At 38.1% G+C, this 21,958-nt stretch overlaps 1 protein-coding gene across 3 annotated transcripts; it reads left to right on the forward strand.

Moving 5' to 3' along the window:
• Positions 1–582: 582 nt before the first annotated feature.
• Positions 583–21,352, forward strand: LOC147314989 (high affinity cationic amino acid transporter 1-like). Of its 3 annotated transcripts, none has more exons than XM_086262125.1 (12): positions 583–673; positions 11,082–11,488; positions 11,570–11,728; positions 11,813–11,984; positions 12,085–12,218; positions 12,298–12,520; positions 13,615–13,754; positions 14,336–14,438; positions 15,846–16,045; positions 16,146–16,297; positions 16,785–16,893; positions 16,998–21,352. In XM_086262125.1, exons 2-12 carry the CDS (start codon positions 11,119–11,121, stop codon positions 17,168–17,170), a joined length of 1,935 nt encoding a protein of 644 aa, XP_086118251.1. In that variant the 5' UTR covers positions 583–673; positions 11,082–11,118; the 3' UTR covers positions 17,171–21,352. The 3 variants fall into 3 exon arrangements, with proteins under 3 accessions (XP_086118251.1, XP_086118250.1, XP_086118252.1); XM_086262124.1 differs by having other exon boundaries at positions 610–1,087; XM_086262126.1 differs by lacking the exon at positions 13,615–13,754 and adding an exon at positions 14,019–14,155 and having other exon boundaries at positions 610–1,087.
• The last annotated feature ends 606 nt before the right edge of the window (positions 21,353–21,958 follow it).

Below are 21,958 nucleotides of genomic sequence, written 5' to 3' on the forward strand. Positions count from 1 at the left end.
CAAAAACTTCTGCTGCTATTACCAGCAGGACTCCCCAAAAGATGACTGCTCTTCTTGAAAGCTCTGTGTCCCAGGGTAGTGCAGATCTGTAACTTCTTTTTTTTTTTTTTTGCTTCGGCTTAAGATGCCTTTACATTGATAATCCTAAATTGCAGTGTACATTTGTATTATGTATTAACATCCAGACTAAAATAAGAGGCTCGCCACATGATACCATGGAGCAGCCTCAGCAGGAAACTCAGAGCGTGGAGTTTAACAGCTTTGTTTTCCCATTGGAGACTTTTGCAACTTCACATGCAAGCCATAATCATCTAGTGTTGATGCGAGTGTTTGTATGCATTGATGAAAGGAAGGAGGAACAGCAGGGGGGAAATGTCAATGTATGCGCACTGATATAGGGCTAATTTTAAAATTAACACATGACTGCAGGATGTGTTGTTGTGTCTGATCACCATCAGGGATTCTTAGGGAGAAGCTGCTTAAGCTTTTACTTGTAAAGAGTGCCATCTGGTGCCTGCAAGGCTCCTTAACAATAAGTTCTCTGGGTGGAGCCAAAGTGACACATCTCTGGGGGCTCGCTCGAGTTGTTCCCCGCTGGATTGTCCGTTGTAGGCGGAACATTTTTCATTCCACGGTTGACAGAAATGGAGGGTCTGAACTCTTCCTGAACTAGGCAAGACTTCACGAGCATGCTTTTGCTTATAAATTAATTTATTAGGCTGTGAGAGAACAGCAACATTTTGTTTCTCAGCCTTGACTGTAATAGTTCACAAGGAAGCGGTGCACGTAGTGTTAAAGTCAAGGAAGGCTGATGCAACTTCCAGATGGGGGTTTTATCGGGGAGTGGGCTTTACCTTTCCGTTCATACCAGCAGACCTTAAAGTAGTCCAGTGGGCGAAGTTATGTATTGATCCGCCGTTTTAGAGTTCCGAGTGTTTGTGCGACTTTATAAAAGACTGGTCTTTGCAAGCGGAGAAACATTGCCTTTTATAGCACCGCATTGCCTTTTACAGGAGTCAGAAGTCATTTCCAGCAGTGACCTATCTGGTGTGAACCCACGCTGAAAGTAGCTCAGACACAGACACAGGTACAATGTAATCTCTTTGTATTAACATTTGTTTTAATAGCTTGTTTAAGGTTTTGGGGAAATGTTGCGATTTCACAAGGTTTAAGTAAGCATATGCTGCATTTTGTAACCATAGAAAACTGCATTTTTTTTTTACCGACTAGTTAAACTGTGATAGGATTAACAATTTAGATTTAGAAGTAAACCATACAAAACACTAAGAATCTGTTCAGACTTACTTTTCTCTTAATCAGAGGCGGAGGCAGACATTTGATACACCCGGGGCTTAGCCCTAAGGATAGTATGCGCGTGTGTTTGTGTGTGTGTGTGTGTGTGTGTGTGTGGGGGGGGGGGGTGTTGAAATGACTGAAAGATTAATAGGCTCTGTTTTGAGTTTTGTTCAAAAAAGAATGACTTCATATAGGGAAAAATATATATCACATATGCAGGACACCTTAAACTAGTTTTTTAATTAAGCAGCAAGGCAGAACAAAGTTGGGGCTGTATCAAGACATGTGGACTAAACCCCAATTCAACCAGACCCAGAACTGATCCAGAATTAAAACAGGACTACAACAGTTCAAAATCAGGACTACTTAGGACTTAACCAAGACAGAATCGGAACTAGATGATAGTAGCACTAAAAATAATCATAGACCTGCACTACACTTATTTTTTAATTCTACCAAAGTCCACTATTTAGATTGAGAAAAGTTTATATAATTATTTAGCCTTGTTGTGCAAACAAGCCTGCATAACTTAATAAATGTAGAATTTGAAAAATAACAAACCTAAAAAGAAACACTAGGTATGAGATACATGAGGACCTATGATACGGTGATACTTTTGTTAAACAACCATTTGACTAACATGTGTGTCTCACCTGCTCTTGTTCCATCTCTGTTCTAACCTCTCTCTCCATCTCTGTTCCTCTCTCTCCCTCTTTGTGCTGACAATCAAACCAAACACCAACATCATCAAATATACAGTTGAAACCAGATATTTACAAACTCTTCAGATAAAAACACTTCTTTAATTGTAACATCAAATCAGACTAAATGTTTATTTTTTTAGTGTATATGTACTCCTAAATTTGATGAATGTGATAAAAAAAAAATAGACAGCTCTGTCTCTCTTTATTCTGACATTTAACTAATTCAAAAGATATTTCAATATTTATTTATCCAAAACAAAACAAGTTTACTCTAAATTGATGTTGTACAGTAAAAAATGTTCTTGTGTTTTCCATAAAGTGTATGTAAATATCTGGTTTAAACTGTGAATATACTGCTGTGTATTGAAATTCCTCTTGTTTTGCATAGAAATATACTGAACAACATACAAAGCATAATATATAAAATAACATCTACCTGAGTTTTTTCTTTGAAGCCCCTTATGTCCATTCTTGTATATCAGTGCATTACTGAAACCGATTTATTTAGCCGTGGAGGGAAACAACTGAAAATATGAAATAAACACACATGTAAGCTAAGACTCTCTAAAGAAACAGCATTGTTGTTGTTCGGCTTTTCATTTCGCCATTTGTTGATTCACTTGAAGAACGAGTAACCTAATATGGGTCAAGTGATCAGTTTGATATCAATCTTTCGTGATACACCGTCATATTTACATTATTTGTACAGTACGAATGATTTGCTTTGGTACCTGGTCGAACTTCAGTTCTCCTCTGTCTGCCTGGCTGCGTTTCTCCAACAGCGCACTCGCAGGCAGCAGCTCCTTCTTTTTGTTCATTTTTGTTTTAAATGTTACGCCAAGTTCCCCTTTATAGAATTTTTATCTTGCTTATTTAAAAAGTATTTACTGTACTTTATATAGACACTACAATCCAACTGAAAAGCGAACTAACCAGCAAACAGGAGTGTGTGTTTGTTTGTGTGTGTGTGTGTGATATCCAATGATATCTGAATTAATCATTTTTTTATAAGCCAGGACTCAAAATTTTTAATACACTTTAGCATTTATTTTCTTTTTTTTAGTGTGAAAGTTATGGTTTAAATGCTGTTTTGGTGTTTGAATAGCACACGATATATGAATTAATGAAGTAAAAAAGCATAGGGAAGGTACAGGATGTCAACAGTGAATCAGTTAAGAGTCTGTAAGCTGCGTTTTAACAAAGATAACATTTATGGTGTCAACATCACATCACATCATTTCATAGAATGTGCTGTTGTTGATTACACTGTTTGTGTGAATTGCGCATACCAAATAACAGTTCCCCAAAAGAACAATAAGTGGACTGCACCTTCAGCTTTTATAAACATTACTTGCTGAAGCTGTTTGCACGAACACAAGAATCCAAATCAGTCGTATCAGACATTAACCTCCTAGGACCTGGCGTCCACATATGTGGACATCACATTTTGGATTGTCTAGACCAAAATACAAAATCTTGCTCTACAAGAACCCTTACGAGGACATTATACTGCCACTGTTCTATCGAAATTTAAAGCTAATGTCCTCATATGTGGATCTCATTTTTCTCAGAAACAAAAATTAGGTAAAAATCTGTTAATTCTTTGTTTTTACATTCATCAGGTCCCAATAAGAGCAAATAGCAAAAAGAAATTAAAAATGCATGCCATGAAAGAGTTCACGTCTTAGGAGGTTAAATGATCTTCACCCTGCCCTCTTGCTAGCACAAGTCTGTGTAATGTCTCATTGAGCCCATGTGAACGTCTACAGAAATTTAGTTATCTTATACTCTTTATTTACACTCATGGTAATTTTGAGGGTTTACTGTTTGAAAACAAAAATAATTCTGGATGATACAGGTGCCACGATTCCCTTGAGACTGACATTCCCACATGCAACAAAGTCAAAGCAGCATAGTAAAACAAAAATGTGAAACGCAGGAATTTTTCTAAAATAGGTTCCTATAGAAATGTACGCAAGGTCAAACATGTCTTTGCAGAATTTCACAGGCATCCATTAATCCGAGAAAGTGGTAAGTCATTCCACTATTATTTTCATCTTTTAGCATCACAGGGAAGTATGATTTATTTAGGTCAAGCGTGAGTGGCGTGGGAGTCCTTCATATCAGAGTTTCTCTGTTTTCTTCCACAAGGTCAAGAAAACCGTACAGCAGTGTTTAAGACATACTTAAGAGCTTCATTACTTAAAGGTATGAACAGCTCAAAACAACTCAAAAAATGTGCAAACTATGTTTTAATGACTGGATGCTGTTGCTTGTTTGTCGTACCTTCAGTGTCACAAGGTCAGATTCTCCTGGAAGGGAAAGTTTGTTTGGCTTGTGCAAGAAAGACATCTGTGTTATGAACTCGCTCATGTGCCACATCCCCACAAAGGCAGATGGGCTTGTTGTAGCGCTGCAGAATAGCAGTTTAGTGCCAGGTGTTTAGAGGTCACCTGAATTGGCTCTTATGGCTTTTGGCTACTTTCAGATTCATGCAGAAAATTTTGAAATTGAAGATGGTTAACAACGTTTCTCAAATTCGGGTTAAACAATGTCAGGTTGCGTGTTTGGATGGATAGTTTGTTTGTTTGTTTGCTTTTTTGAGAGGAACTTAGAGCTTAGGAAGTTAGGGCTGTTCGATATAACAATATATATCGGAAGACGATATGAAAACGTCTGTCGTTTCATATCGTTTGTTTCGTGGTGTCGCAGAATAAATTGTTTACGGCAGTTTTGGCGGTCACTGTGGTGGCTATAATAATTTCTTAAAGTTCGCTCTTTTTCTTATATTTAAAATAACCACACTACGGACGGACAAGCAACAGTTTTTACGTGTTGTCGTTATCAACAACGATGGTAAACCCAGCATGTGGCTCTGCCGTCCACTTCTTTATTTTCCACATAAACCTTTCACAATAAAACTGAAGATCCTGTTGAGATTTTTCAAAATAAGAGATTCACAGAATTTAGAGAAAATGTAAAATTTTTGTGATATATATCGCTGTCGGGATGATAAATGTCTTATATCGGGATATGAGATTTCGGTCTTATCGCATAACCCTAAGCACAGTTGGGTTTGCAATAGATCTACCATTTTAAGTCAACAATGAGCCATCCTAATGTTGGACTGGGTACCAGACAAACATATTTCAAGGCTATAATTGACTATGTGCACGAGACAATGCTAACTTCCTGGTTTGAGACCGGATGTGGGGTTGTGCATTTCCGGTAGCTTTACTTTGCGGTCAATCGCTACTGCGAAGATATACTCCAAAATCATGTCCAAAACTCGAAAACGGAAAGATTGCATTAAGTTACAAAGAGCAGAAGGTGGGAACACTCACCACTGTTGTGTCATAAAAAATCTAATGATCAATTTTGACGTTTGAAGCGTTTAGATCGATCAGTTGTTTACATCACTCAACACAAGCAGAACTGCATTACTGCAGCAGAAGACACATCGTCCACATTCAGAAGCACATCTCTGTATAGTGACTGGTCTTATGATTTAATCAGGCAAATGTTCAGCATTCGTCTCTCCTGTACAGTACAGAATCGCTGCATTGATCGCTAGCAGTGTGACTCTGAGGTGCAGTACTGTATGTCCACGATGTCCACCAAACGTTTTGCACCGTCAAAAAATTAAATTGGCTACTTGATTTCACCTATCGCTGGTTATTTTTAGAACATAACACCCGCGATAAACGAGGGACAGCTGAGAAATATAACATTTGAATCCCTTTTCTCTTTTGCTCTGAGGCGCGGGGGAAAAATATCGACAAGTCGATGAACATCATTTACAGATATATTGGGTAAATGCCCAAGACATCTATAGAAATGTAAATCGCCGCTTGATTCATTCATCTGCTTAACTTGTTTTGGACCGTAAACCAGGCGCGAACAGGACACCGGAAACAAAGCTCCCCACAGGAGTTTCCGCACCGGAAGTAGCATATGCTAACGTGCACATAGTCAATACTATCTTTTAAATCAATGTACACGAAGAGAGTCTTTTGAGATGTTGTTTCTATTAAAATTGGAATACCAAGTCTTTCCCAGCACCTCAAATACCTAATCCAGTTTACCTGAGATTTTTTTTTTCCTTTCTTTCTTGTTTTGGTTTTGACCAGAGTTGTAGTTACTTTGTTAGCTCAAAGTTTTCTTTGAGTTCTCACTGTTTTCCTCCTGTCGTCCTCAAACGTATACCAGTGTCACAGCATTTATCAAAGGCATTTGAAGGAGCAATGTTTTGCCTACAGCCAAAAAGTGAGAAGCATGTGATTGACTTCTGTTCCAAATATACTTGTGTACCCCTATGTGCCATGGGCAGGTGTTGTGCTCATTGATTGGTTGAGAAGAGGGCAGTGTCCTTTCCCGCCCACCCTCTGTTTTTAGCTCAGCCGTTACACGCCACATCATGTGAACGCTTCGGAAGCTCTCTGCAGTTTGTCACTTTTTTTTTATCCCAGGAAAATGACGTTTGTTTTCCTCTAGCAGCTTATAAGGGCAAATTCTTCCATGCCTTACTTATTTTAACATTTTCCACTGATACCAGATGGACTTATTTCCTTTTTAGTTTCAGCCCTGTTTATTTTGGCAACCGCATTTTGGTGTAATCGCACAGAATTGAAATACCTAGGTGACCAGGTCACAACAACCTAGAAAGGCAACTCAGAAGTGTCAAGGTCAGACAGAGGACTTTCTGACTAGCGGTGGTGGTACCCTAACCTGACATGGCAGATGGTTTATTACACAGATCCATCTGGAATATTGTCCTTGTAAAGTGTTTGGAAAAGCACTAGCACTCTCAAAAACACTTGGCACATGATTAGATAAACCATCTGCTTATCACCATCAACTGCAAACTAACTTCAGCTGGTCTGATCAAGAGACTAGGGGTGGGGGGGTGGAGCGTCCTGCCAGAGATGAAGAGCTAAACGCATTCTGGGGAAGTTTGAAACCCAAGTAAGGAGTCATAGCTTTACAGTTAAACAATTCATAACATCTTCGCATGGAAAATGTGCACATTTTAATCACTCACAGGTTGCCACTTTCAAAATAAGAATAAAAAAGAAATACCTGGCCTTCATTTAGCTGCAGATTTATTGAGTACTAGCTCCTTGTGCATACGTTTGGTCTAAACCTGCTTGTTTGGCTATAAACTCATAAATTAAAGCCTGGATTGTGGATTGTCTTGTGATCATAATCTCCAAATCCAGTTTCTTCTCCAGATATTCAGTTCTCTACTGTTAATGTGTCTGCTTACCAGTCATAGAGTTCTTTTTCTTCTACATTAATTCCTAACACAAGCCAACACAAGTTTCCTTGAATAAATTGCTGTAAGAGGGTGAAGTAATATAATCAGATCATAATTTCCATAGCCTTGCTGTGTTCTTGAATTGGCGAAAACCTGCCGGAGTCTGTTTGTTTAGCCCCTGAGGGATTATATCTGGCATCACAGCTGCTCCTGAGGCCATGTGATGTGTCACTGTTCTATTTGTGAGCGAGACACCTGAATGTTTTGTACACTAAGAGGCATCTGTGTCATATGTCTCAGCGGTGCTTGTAAACGTCTCCCCCAACTCTGTTCTTCTGAAACTGATTCTGGATCTAAAGAGAGAAGTTGCAACTTGGAACTAAAAGCAGAGCAGCTGAGTTCATCAGTAAAGGTAGAAGTTCCTGCTCTGCACTGTGTTGTAAAAGTGAGCACACGTCAGTATTGTTTGGCAGGTCTATAGCCGTCTCTGATGTGATGTTTTAAAAGGGACTTTAAGATTGAGCAATCCATTGCCAAGAATTGCCGTAAGCGCTGGTCCGACATGATTGGGAGCATCGTGGTTTGACTTAACTATTTTTAAATACATACAACTGTCATTACTGTTGATTCTGCGTTATTTCACTTATTGCTCATGTTAATTACTTGCCGATTGTGTAATCTGTGTCGTGAACCTCCTACTGCATGTGCAAACGTACTGATAAAAAAGCTCAAATTGATTTGTAATGCGCTTTCCATTGTAAACAGAAGCATGAAATGTTGATAACAGTAAATGTAGAGAACAGAAAATGTGATTGAAGTCCAATCTACTTATCCAGTGCAGACAATACAAATCATTGGGTCATACTTTCTCTGTTGAACACAGCATTCATTTATGCTGCAATGTGTAGCTTTGTTTGACATCTTCAGAATAAATGCTGATGCAGTGTAATGAAATTTTGATTTGGTGATGTGACTATACAAATCAAGAAAGCTGATATACAGTAAATCCTACGTGATCAAAACTTGTTTCGAGTAGAAATAACCTGAGAAATGTGCTAAGAAGCAAGATCGGTGGGTTAGCAAGTTAGGCTGGAAGAGCTTCATTGACACTGTGTGTTTGCGCACGTGGGTGTGTGGTTTTTTTTTTGTGTGTGTGTGTGGGGGGTTTTTTTAAGGCAGGGGGAGGGGGTCTTTCTGTCCTTTGATATGCAGTATATTTTGTGTATAGCAGGGATGTCAAAATCATTTTATATTGTGGGCCACATCCAGCCAGACCACATGATAAATGTGTAAAATTACCCCAAAAATCCTGGTAGTTAATTGCCCTGACTGTCCATTTAATTATAGAATGTAAAGTTTTCATTAACATGTATACATTTTATTTATTTATTTATTTATTTATTACACTGTGAAATCAATGTAAAAAACAAACAAACCAAAAAACAAAAACATTTCTATAGTAAATAATGGAAAAATCAGGAGCTTTTTTTTGTCATTTGATTGTTTATCTATTACTTAATTTGGTGGTACTTAGTTTGATGTTGTATGAATGGAAAAGGTGGGGTGGGGTCTTTAACAATAGGAAAAGCTTTAAAACATATTAAAATCCATGTAAAAATCTATTTGCTCCTTAACATTTTCCAAAGCTGTTCAGTGGGCCTGATTGGAGTGTTTGCTGGACTGATTCTGGACCCTGGGCCGACACCGCTGTGTAGTGGTAGACATCTTTGGCTAACAAGTGAACAGGGAAAGTTCCCAGTTCGATTCTGGGAGGAGAAATTGAATCCCCTTAGGATCGTGTCTGGAAGGGCATCTGTTGTAAAAACTCTGCAAAATTAAACAGAGTTACCTGTAGAGGCAACCCCTTATGAAAAAGGGAGCAGCCAAACAGCTGTTTCTGCTTCTGCTATTTCTTTTAGTATGCTTTAAGAGCTTCATAGATTCTATACTTTAGTACAACTGAATAAATCCCAGATCTAAAGTTTCGGAAGTGCAGCCTGTACAATCACGCTGTCACTGGAATTTTCATGCATTCAGCCATTTGTTTGGTCTTTTTATATGTTATTTATCAGTAAGAATATACAGTCAGTAACATTAATTTCACTTTGATCTGCCAACAAACTTTAGTGAATTTCATGTCTCCTGTATTAAGCTATGGAAGAGTGTCATTAACAGGAAAGAGCAAAGAGGCTGAGCCTTTGTACAGATGATGAGTTCAGGTGGAGTGAAAGAAAACGTTTTTCTTACTTTCAAACAGAAGCTCATTAAAACCTTTACTAGGTAAAAGTTGTTATTAGGGCTGTTCGATATAACGATATATATCGGATGACGATATAAAAACGTCTATCGTTTCATTTTACGCAATCGTTTGTTCCGTGGTGTCGCAAAATAAACTGTTTACGGCAATATTTTTTCATGGTTTTGATGGTCACTGTAGTGGCTATATTAATTTCTTAAAGTTCTCTCTTTCTCTTATATTTTATATAATCACACTACGGACGGACAAGCGCCTGTTTTTATGCGTTGTGGTTAGCAACAAAGACGGTAACAGCATCGCGTGTCCGCTTGTTTATGTTCCACATAAAGCTTTCACAATAAGCCTCAAGATCCTGTTGAGACTTTTCAAAATAAACCGAATCAAGTAAAAGAGCACGTTTATTATTATTATTTACGGATGAGAATTAAAAAAAGAGTCATCAGGTGCTAAAAAATAAACCTTAGACTCAAACGTTAGAACAGGCTTTTTCCCGCAGCACGCCGTGTAATAAATACACACAAAGAAAACGGCGGCCGTTACAACTAAAAATGTATAGTTTCGTGCATCGGTTAAAACACTCGACTCCAGCTACATGACGTGCAGCTGGAAACACTTCCCGCAAGACGAGCTGCCCGAGATTCACAGAATTTACAGAAAATGTTACATTTTTGTGATTTATATCGTTATCGGACGATAGATGTCTTATATCGGGATATGAGATTTTGGTCGTATCGCACAGCCCTAGTTGTTAGGTTGCATTAACATCAATTATTGTTATGTACACCATTAGAATGTCAGTTTTCTGCTGCAGGAAACATTGCAGCAGTGCAATGTTGTTATGCTTGCGTTTCCTCATTGCAGCCACCACAACTGCTTTAAAGGCGTACAGACACACGTACTCACTCATTCACTACCACATTCCACACGTGTTACCACACGTGCAAAAGCACTTCAACACGCAGCAAATTTTTCTCATCTAGAAGATGCAATAATGCCTGAACATTTTTTGTGCCTCTTGCTAATGTAAGAAAGCCTTCGAAGAACACAGAGTAAAGGCTGTTTTATTGTGTGCCGTAGTTCAGGTTGCAAGCATGCCTTGATGTAACTGTACTTGTGATTGTTTATTAATTTATTTTTGCATTTAAAAAATGTTTTCTGTAAAAATTTAGATTTTAATATGGCACATAAATACAATTAAACGATTTAGTTATTTAGGCATTACAATTACTAAAATTCCTACAATTTAAAAGACCTGTTTTTATTTTATTTTTTTGTCTTTTTGTATCTATTTTTGTTCATTAATAAGCAAAAGTATTTGTTATCCAATTAACTAATGGATGACAATACTGATAACTGTAGTCCTACATTAATGGCAAGAATTATGGGATAGGTTTTTTTTCTTTTCAGACTAATAACTTTATAGTTTCTTGTGTTGTAAACATACATGTTATACGTGTTACATTTAAACCAAATGTTTTTTGAATTTAGATCGTCTTCATTTGCTTATTGACAGTTGCGTAGTCTCTTTTCTTATTTTGTCATTATTTCTGTTCTGCTTTATCAACAGGAGTCTATTGACGAAATTCTCCAAACTGTAAACCAAGATGATGCTGTCTTCACTGAAAGGCATTGGGAAGAAACTTCTGAGAGTGAAGGTTGTGGACAGTAGCATAGAGGAGTCCCGCTTGGCTCGATGTCTTAACACGTTTGACCTTGTGGCCCTGGGCGTCGGCAGCACACTCGGTGCTGGCGTCTACGTGCTCGCTGGTGCCGTAGCCCGAGAAAATTCAGGACCCGCCATTGTCATCTCCTTCCTCATCGCTGCCATGGCTTCAGTCTTGGCTGGTCTGTGCTACGCCGAGTTTGGAGCGCGTGTTCCCAAAACTGGCTCGGCTTACCTCTACAGCTATGTTACGGTTGGAGAAGTATGGGCATTTATCACCGGCTGGAACCTCATTCTCGCTTATGTCATTGGTGAGACGCTTTAAATAAAGAGGGAGTTCCCTGCTACTCTTGATTCTTGTTAAGTTTACATACCGGATACTGTTTGCACAGGAACTTCGAGCGTGGCCCGGGCATGGAGCGCAACCTTTGATGAGCTTATTGGAAGGAAGATTGAGCTGATTTGCAGACAATACATGACCATGAACGCCCCGGGAGTCTTGGCAGAATATCCAGACATATTTGCTGTCGTAATCATAATCGTTCTGACAGGTCAGAAATGGATGCATCTCTCGCTTGTTTTGTCTATTGCTTCAGATTATGTTCTTTAATCGTTCATGTTTTTACTGCTTGCAGGGCTGCTTGTATTTGGTGTAAAAGAGTCAGCCATGGTAAACAAAGTGTTTACCTGCATCAATGTACTGGTGCTGGTGTTTGTAGTCATCTCTGGCTTAGTTAAAGGAAACACAGAAAACTGGAACCTGAACCCTGAAAAGATCCTTAATGCCACCAGAAACTCTACTTCTAAGTGCGTTTAATAAATATCTTATTCTCAAATGTCTATATCCCTAATGATACATCAGAGGTTTTTATTAAATGAGTAAATATTTTCTGTCTGTTATTTCTAGTGTGTCCGATTTCATTCCAAATGAGGATGTTCTTGGTGCTGGTGGTTTCATGCCCTTCGGTTGGACTGGAGTCCTTTCTGGTGCAGCAACCTGTTTTTATGCCTTCATAGGGTTTGACTGCATTGCCACTACAGGTGAGGGAGAATATATTAAATTGGTGACTCATAAAGGAGCTATGTTCTCTTAACATGCTGGATCATGTTCCCTCCCCAGGAGAAGAAGTAAAGAATCCACAGAGGGCCATTCCTGTTGGCATTGTGGCCTCTCTCCTCATTTGCTTTGTGGCATACTTTGGTGTATCTGCAGCCCTCACTGTGATGATGCCTTACTACTTGCTGGACAAGAGCAGCCCTCTTCCTGTGGCTTTTAAGTATGTGGGCTGGGAGGGAGCCACTTACGCAGTGGCCATTGGCTCTTTATGTGCACTGTCGACTAGGTAAGTGTGTTTCCTGCTGCCTCTCAGCATGAGCATTCATGGAGGATTTGTAATTATTTAGCACGCTTTTTTTGTTTTTTAGGAATGAATAATTCATGTCTTTTACACTTTCTATAATTTTATTATTGTCTTTTTTGCTTAGTCTAAGATTAACTAGATCTGAGATTGAATATGAGAATAAGTGGCAGAAACCATCAAAGGTATTATCTTATGGACCGAGTTGCAGAATGAATATTGATGTTAATGAAATGCATTTGCACAAGTAATATTTGATTTATTGAAAGATGCCCTGTGGTGTTTTCCTGTAACAGAAATATATTGTATACGTAGTTTTACTCACTAAAATTCATTGTGTTTATTCTTGATGTCTTACAATTATATTTGCTTGTAAAATATTAAAAGCACAAAGCATATACGTGTTAAAACAAGCCTGCAGTGGGACGTGGTTGGGCTGTATTTTTGATAAGCTGTGCCACCTGCCGATTAACTGAGTAGTGCATCTGTGTTGAAGCAAAGTCCCACACAATAAAATATTATTACATCAAGCTAATAGCAGGTAACTCCACAGGGTGACTGTAATTCAGCTTCAAATACTTTGGGAGAAAATTTTAATCTCAAGAATAATTTCCTAGAAATATTATGATGTATTGTGGATTTTTGCTTATGTCTTAATTATATATTGTTTCATGGATTAAAAAAAACATTTACTAACTGTCTTTATCCTAATTGGCACGCTCGTTCTTAGGTAGTAGTTTGGCTATTATTAAAGAGCAGCATGTTTGCTAATTTGCTAAACTTGACACTGAAATGAAAGGCCTGATATAAAAGTGTAGGGAGCCTGAAGTTCAGTGCCAATGACACCTGTGGGATGAACTGCATTAACAACAATGACCGAACGTCACACTCCACATCACTGAAACTGAATGAGAATGCGAGTAAATCTCTCAGCTGGCTCAGCAATCACGCAGACCTACAGTTTGAATGCATTTACATTAGATCCACTCACTTTTTTTGTTTTAATCTTTTGAAACTTGTTATACATTTTGTGTGGATTGACTCGCATGGCATGCTTTTCTTTTTCTCCTGTGTACTAGTTTACTAGGCTCCATGTTCCCAATGCCCAGAGTGATCTGGGCCATGGCAGAAGATGGCCTGCTCTTCAAATGCTTGGCTAAAGTCAGCACACGAACCAAAACCCCTCTAATAGCAACAATAACATCAGGTCTTGCGGCAGGTGAGGTCACAAACTAAACTAAACTGGCTGGGGTTACTTTGTTCTGATCCTAGGCGACTCTTGGTACACATGGCCTTAAACACACTAACTCAACTTTAATCAAGTTTGTAAATTTACCAGTACAATGCATGACCACAGCAACTTGCTGTCAGGGTGTTGGGCTGAAAAATGATGGTGGACTTGTGTGACACCACACTGCACACACATTCTTTCAAGTTATAAATCTGTGCCTCCTCCTCCTCCTTCCTTTTATCCTTGGCTTAGTCTCCTTGGCTCCATGTTTCCACTCCCACGCATTATCTTTGCTATGGCCCGTGATGGTCTGCTCTTCTCGTTTCTGGCGCGTGTCAGCGCGAGGAAGACTCCTATCATCTCCACCTTTGTGGCAGGGCTTTTATCTGGTAGGTAGCTGAGATGAAGCCAAAGGCAACAGTGCCCCCTTATGGAAGGAGGATGGTGGCAAGTCGTTCAAGCTTCTAAATAATTAAGCTGAAAAAATACAATGTCTGCATTGCTTTCATGCAATTAATGTTCTTTATGGCTTTTGTAACCTTCATATGGTTCACCTGTGTCTCCTGCAGCGGTGATGGCATTCCTGTTTGACTTGAAGGACCTGGTTGACCTCATGTCCATTGGGACTTTGCTGGCCTACACTCTGGTGGCAGCTTGTGTGCTGGTCCTCAGGTAGCCCTCATCACTTATTTAGTAGGCCTTAAGTGTTTTATTTTCAATTTTAATACTGCATACTGGACACTCTGGTCTGACCCGATTTCCCACAATGATATCAACAGACTAGTCTATGATGTCTGGCGAGGATAAATGTAGAAATGGACATAATGAAAATAAAAACATTAAGAGACCACTTAATCATCACAAAGGCAGTTTAACTCAGGCATATTTAAACACTCTGGTTATGAAGCGTGAACCACTGTGAATCCATTTCTCCTGCTTCGGTGCAAATATAAGTGAAGGGACGAGCAATGGAAAGGGAAAAACGAAGACACCCCCCAAAAAGGGAACGGTTTTGCACATGTTTATTATAGAGTATTGCTGTGTCGTTATCACTCATGATTGATTGATTGTAGTCTAGTTTTACTGGTTTTTATGTCAGAAAGAGTTCATGAAGGTGGAATGAGGTTAGGGCATCTTCTAGTGGGGCCTGTGCTCACACACTAGTATCGTGCTCGTATGAATACAGGATGACACGACCTCCTCCCACTGTCTCAGAGTCTCTAAAAGCTCGGTAGGAAGCACGTATGGAAGTAGCCTCTGGGGGCCTGAGCTCTGGCAGGGCTCCTGCTGTTCTTCCTAACACAAAGAGCGACAGCCTGGTCGTGCTCTTCTTGTGTAGCAGACCGTCTCCTGGTATCTCTTCCACATACTTAACTATGCTGAGAGACACAGGAATAGGAGGAGCTCAGGAGCACAAACAAAAAGAAAAAACTACAGTTTTAGAGCTGTTACATTATGAATTTTACCGTGATGATCAAGTGGTCCCTTATTTTTATTAATTTTATTGTATTTTTTTCTTTTTTTATTAGAGTCGTGTAATTTTAATTACTCAGATAATTACTCGGGAATTCCTACAGTACTGTACTAAAACGACTGACCTCCACCTTTTCTAAATCGTGTCAGTGGGAATAATAAGAAAAAGAATGCACATTATTTGTATGTCATTGATTTGATAGCTGTTAGGTTATAATAATGATTTAATAATATTTAATGATGAGATTTTATTGTGTGTTGCAACATGAGCCTCTCTGTTCAGTGTTTTTGTGACCCGGCCAGTTGTGCTTGCGTGTTAGTTTCAGAGGTGAAAGGTGAAACCATCAGCTAGATGGCACAGTGCAGTCTGAGCAGATTTGTGTGTCTTTAATACTGCTTTTCTGCTCTGCTTTGATGTAGAGAGTAGAGAAAAGCAGGAAAACCAGCTGTTGGCACATCAGAATGGTGTCTTATCTTAGCATAATGGATTTTTAAATGTGCTACTAATTATAGCTCTGTTGTATGCAGACGTTTGAGTTGTGGGAACAGTGGGATAGGGAGTCTTACACTTTCATTTTTGTAATTTTCTTTTTTTGTCTTGTGAAGGTACCAGCCTTTACAGCCCAGTGCAGCCTATGAGATGGCCAATACTCAGGATGAGTCTGAAATTACATATAGGGATGGGAGTGTTGATATTTTATCGCAACCTGATGATCACTTTACTTTCAAAAAACTTATTAACCCTCCGAACACTGAGCCGTCATCTCTCTCTGGACTCATCGTCAACATCTGCACCAGTATACTTGGTGAGAAACTGGATGAAAGTCCCAGAACTATTCATGTGATTACTGATCCAGCACATCATCTGGTGTCATCGCTTGTTAATTTTGTTTTTTTCCCCACCAGGTGTTTTGGTGTGTGTCTTCAGTGTTGTAGCTTCTCAGGGAGGGTATGCACGCTGGTCTCTGACTGCCCTCTGTGTTATAGTGGCTATCTGCCTGGTTCTAATCATTATTATATGGAGACAGCCACAGAGCAAAACCAACCTTGCCTTCAAAGTGAGTGTGTGTCCTTTTGCTAAAGGCTTTTCTCATGCTATCTCATACCCACATAGCAGTGTAAGCTTGTCACCTTTAGAAATTAATAATCAATAACACCCAGATCCTCTTTCAAAGTAACTTCCTCCATGTAAAATAAAGAGTTAAATATGAGATATAATATACTAATGTACTATGTGATGTGATTCTAGAGACAGAAAATGCCAGTTTAGATTTTATTGTAAGCAGATATTGAGAAAAAAGCATTTAGGGCTTATTGGGTAATTCCACAATAAGTCTTAATTTCTCACTCAGGAAAAAAATTATGAGAGTTTTGAATTAAAAGTGCTGCACAATTTTTCAATCGAGCGTTAAAAAAATAACACTTAATTTTGTCAGGGATTTTCCTACATTGCCCGTACGTCTAAGATTGCTTTGCAGATTGTAAAATTTGTTTTAAATGCAAAGTTTTAGCCAGTCTTATACCCAATAAATACTCTATCCACAGGTCCCATTGGTGCCACTGGTGCCGATCATTAGCATGTTTGTGAACGTGTACCTGATGATGCAGCTCGACAAAGGAACGTGGTTGCGTTTTGCCATCTGGATGACCATAGGTACTTTAGACCAGCAGTAACAATTAACGTCTCTGCTGTAATTTTATTTTTTTAAACTTGTTATTATTATTGTCCATTAATTCATGTTTCTATGTGAATTGTAGGTTTTGCCATCTACTTTGGCTATGGTATACGCAACAGTGCAGAGGAGGCGTTAGCCAAGTGTGACAATTACGAAGATAGCTGCATAATAAAGGAAGAGGCCATACAAACAGAGAAGGAAGCCTTCTTACACAATACACAAAACTCTACCCAAGAAGATGAAGATGGTTTCTGAGGAGATAGGAGGGTTTTTTAAAACGTTTATTTAAATAGGGGTACAGGAAAGAAGGTGCAAGTATGTTTCACGGAGCGGTAAGGACAACATAACAAACAAAACAGCCCTTACCTATTGTGAAAACGCCAATCAACTAACTAACTTAGACAAATGAAAAGTTACAAACCTACAATTCGCTAACAACTCAAAGAAAAACGGGGAAAAAATGTTAAAATTGCATTTGCAGCTGTCCTCTACATGTTTTCTATGTCGAGGTGGGCACAGAACAATGTCACAAAGGACCTATCAACACAAGATTATCAATTAAATTGAGCTAACATAAAATCTAACCTAAACATAACGTATTATCATGCAGTCATGACAATGAGCTTAAAAATCCAAAATGGCCAAAGACCTTGAGTCCCTGCAGACCATGCAAGTGCTCAGTCGTCAGCCAACGGCAAGAAAGATGAAAACACGAGGAGCCAGTAAGAAGAAAGAGTCCATAGACCAGGAGCTGGTACAGTATATCCTTTACCCCTTTTTTCCCAAAAAGAATGTAACATCTGTGCTGTGAAATAGCTATTAAGTTTTCTGAAAGACTATCTGCAAGTTCAGGAGACACATGGAGACAGCCAATTGTACTACTAGCCAAAAATGTTGACTACATGATGATTATAAAAAGCCTAATAAGATTTAATGGCTAATTAGCCAAGTATTTTTAATTGAAGCAGTATGAAATTATGTGAAAAGAAGATTATAGTCATATTTTTTTATTTTATTTTATTGTGCTTTGAAATGGTCAGTTTTACTAAACATAACGGAATCCATCGATTCAAAATGCTTTTGTTTTTACAAAAATATTATCCAACCATAAATGGATCTTCATAAACTTCATTTTGGGTTTTTAACAGTACATTAGAATGACCGCACATCAGATTTTCCATGAATGATGTCACATATAAAGTTCAGAATGTGTTACTGCTCACCTAGCTTCAAAGTGCTCGACATTTGTATATGTTGACCGTGTACAAAAAATACAAACACCGTCTAAGAGACTTGGACGAGGGTGAGAATTTTAATGTACCATCAGTGCCTTTTGTGAGAAAGTTGTTAGCTGAGAAATCCCTTAGTTGTAAATTTACCCTTAAGATGCCGTTTTGGGGGTTTAACCAGTGTTTCTATTACTGAAAAAATACAAGTCACAGGTCTTTGGATGTCTTGTACAGTGAATGTATAGCTCATATAAAGTCAACATGGTGCTAAAAGTAGCATTTTCAGTGCATCCATGTGTTTGCAGGTCTTTCTGATTGATGGTACCAACTGCTAATCTTACCAGAGTACCAATGCTATCTGTGGGAATTTGTACTTTTTACTCAAAGAAAAAAAGCTGCTTATTTTAATCTAGTTTATATTTTAACCTTTTAAGACCCGAATTCTTCCACAGCATGCATTTTTAATTTATCTTTGATATTTGGGCATATTGGGGCCCGATGAATGTAAAAACAAAGAATTGCCAGATTTTTATTTTTTTTTTACCAAATTTTCATTTCTAAGAAAAATGAGAGCCACAAATGAGGATATTTGTTTAAAATTTCAATAGAACAGTAGCAGTATAATGTCCTCGTAAGTGGTTATCAGGCCCTTGTAAAGCAAAATTGAGTATTTTGGTCTAAATAACCCAAAATGTGATGTCCAAATATGTGGACGCCAGGTCCTAGTAGGTTAAAGTGCCTATTCCCCAATTTTTAAAGATAGGATATTCCTCTATCACGATTTGCCTTTGTGTGATACTTTATATATAAAACAAAATGTTTAAACGAAGATTGGAAAAAAAATCATATATTTATAACTACATGAAACCCAAGTGGATCCTTTTAACTTTTTAATTCACACATGCCTGAAATACAATCAGTTTGTGATTATTGCACACCTGTAGTTTACATGGTGATATAACACTTTAGTTCACTTTTATTTTGAAATGCCAAAACCTACACTGTATGTTTAGAAACACAAAAATGGTGTAGGTCAAGCAGTAGAGTGTATGTATGCGTGTGTGTGTGCAGATCTTTGATGCAGCTAAAACTGAAGTACAGCAAAGTTTGTATGTCAGCAAAGGTCTGGAAATGCAACTACGTGAAAAATCTCTTCACTCAGTCCGTTTTTAAACGCTAATATATATTCAGCAGTAAATGGGTGATGGCAATGACACTGTAAGACAATTTATTTCAGCTTATGGTCCTTTTGAGGGAATCTATTAATGAAACCTGAAGCCAAAATCCATTGGATTTAACTTGATCATGCGTCAGAATAATTTCTGTAGTTTTTTAATAGTTTTAATAGTTTTTTAATAGTTCCTATAGATTATTTTTGCTGGCAATATGGAGATATCAGTGGATGTGTACCAGCTCACAAAAGTGGAGGGAATTTGGCTGGAAGTGCCTAATTAGATACTTTATAACACCTTCTCAGAAGTCTCATTATGATGATAACCCCCCTGCTTGTTGGAGGAACTGTGGAAATCAAAGTGCAAATCATTACCATATTTTCTGGGACTGCTCAATCTTGAGGGATTATTGGAGAGAAATACATAATGCCTTACAGGATATCTTTAAACGTGAAATATCTCTCGAGAGTAAGACTATGTTCTTTGGATATATACCTCAGGAATGGCCTAAATATGATAAACATTTAATAAATATTTTATTGGTGGCCTGTAAAAAGAATATCACCAGAAAATGGTTATCCCCAGAGAGCCCAAACATAAGTACATGGATGGAAATCACAATGGAAATTTATAACATGGAAAAGATAACAGCTTCTGTTAACCACAAGCTGGAGAAATTTACATCATATTGGGAAAACTGGGTTAAATATATCACGCCTCATAGGCCAGATTTTACTATTACAAACCAATAATTATGATGTATGTATATATATTTATAGGATCACCCCATACCAACACATCCGTGTTTTTTTTTGTTTTTTGTTTTTTTGTTTTTTGTTTCTTTTTTTTGTTTTGTTTTTTTTCTCTTTTCTTAGGTTTGTTAGTTTTGTTTTTTGATTTTCGGATTATGTGATGGTTTCAATTACTTCTATCGTTGTAAGTATTCTTCCCTTATGACTTGGATGTAAATTAAAATACTATTTCAGTATTTAAGGCAGATAACCTAAGTATGAAGAATGCTTACATGATGTACATACTGTGAATGCCTCCTTTTGAAACCTTAATAAAAATATGAATTAAAAAAAAAAAAGATTATTTTTGCTGGAGTGGTATAACAATTTTTAAACACTTACCTTGTAAATAAAAGTTTTGCGCTCCAGAATGTAACCAGGCATTGTTTACCTGGCTGTTTCTAAATCAGTAAGATATCAGCACATGTTATTTTGAAACGATGCATTAATTTTAAAATGTAGAAAACATTTTAACGCTGCCTTTGTAAATAATTTTTTGATGATACTTGAGTTACTGACTGTATGCAATGTTTATGGGAGTGCTGTACTTGCTGTGGTTACATGTCAAAAGGTCACATCATGCTTCATCCGTGCTTTGCATGCTGCATAAATGCATTTTATAGTGTTGATATGTGATAATGTTCAGTGTACTGTGGGGGGGAAGGCACACTGTTCACTATATGTTGTTGTCATATTGGTTATGGTTTGTATAGTTCTCGATGTAAATAAATAATCCTGAAAGCTAAAGCTGACTTTGATTTATTTCACATAACCACCTCCCGCTGTATAGATGGTTTAGAGAATCGACATTAATTCATTAGTGTAGTTTCTTCTACTGTTACCTTTACTACTTCAAGTACAGTAATCAGAAAGATTGGAGCCAAAGAAAAATCTAAATTCCTTCAGTTTATTCTGCAGACAAACTGTTTTTAGTGTTTAACACTGTAATTAATTCATAAGACTACTGCCAAATGTAAAATGCTATAGTTACCCTAAATTAACTGTACGTTTCTGTAATGTTTAATCCAGTAATATGAGTAAGCTGTGTAATCAAAATGATCTTTTTAATGTTTGAATATAATTACTGTTATCTTTTTTTTTTAATCGACTGTTTTACAAAAACAATAAATAAAGCACATGATTTTTTTTTTTTGATTGAGGACCGATTACACTCATTTTAATTTGTTTGTATGGTTCGCCTAATAACCATTTAGCCAGACGGTCTAATAAATCTGTTAAGCACTATATTAGTCTGTGTTGCTCTTTCTCTATTCTTTGAGCTGCTCTCTTTAGAGGCCTCCACACATCTGCCGCCCTGTCTCCACCTTCCTCTGTCATGAACCCTTTGCAATGTCCTCCTCCTTTTCATGTGGCAGCTCCATGTCAACATCCTTTCAGTTGATCCACTCTCTCTCCTGCACATGCCGAACCATTTTGCCTTCTAACTTTGTCTCCAAACTGCTCGACCTGAGCGGTCCCTCTGACATATTAATTTCTGAAATTGCACCTCGTGGTCACTCTCAGTGAAAATCTGCCACCTCCGTCTCCACCCCGTCTTTGTGTCAGTGCCACTTTCTCCAAACCAAAGATCACGGCAGGACTCATCACCTTGTAAACCTTCCCTTTCACTCGTGCAGATATCCTGTGATCGTATCCTGCACTCACTTGTTCCTCTTCTCATGTGCACTCACTGTTGCTTTGGATCATTGACCCCAGCTTTTTAAACTCCTCCATCTCCACTTCCTTTACTCCTTACATCTTCACCTTCCCATCTGCCCCGCTCTCATTCACGCATGTACTGCGTGTCGCTCTGTAGTGGGGAAGAAATGTCCTGTCTTCACCTGCAGGGGG

The sequence above is a fragment of the Aulonocara sp. 'chitande type north' Nkhata Bay genome, linkage group LG14 (genome assembly GCF_057382095.1).
Source record: "Aulonocara sp. 'chitande type north' Nkhata Bay isolate Kocher_YH1m ecotype deep benthic linkage group LG14, A_spYH_male_GT1.1, whole genome shotgun sequence".
Lineage (NCBI taxonomy): Eukaryota > Metazoa > Chordata > Actinopteri > Cichliformes > Cichlidae > Aulonocara > Aulonocara sp. 'chitande type north' Nkhata Bay.

Coding starts and splice junctions, on each gene's coding strand:
- LOC147314989 (XM_086262125.1), top strand. CDS start 11,119: ATGATGCTGTCTTCACTGAAAGGCATTGGGAAGAAACTTCTGAGAGTG. Junction 11,985..12,084: donor ACCAGAAACTCTACTTCTAA/GTGCGTTTAATA, acceptor TGTTATTTCTAG/TGTGTCCGATTTCATTCCAA. Junction 16,046..16,145: donor CATCTGCACCAGTATACTTG/GTGAGAAACTGG, acceptor TTTCCCCACCAG/GTGTTTTGGTGTGTGTCTTC.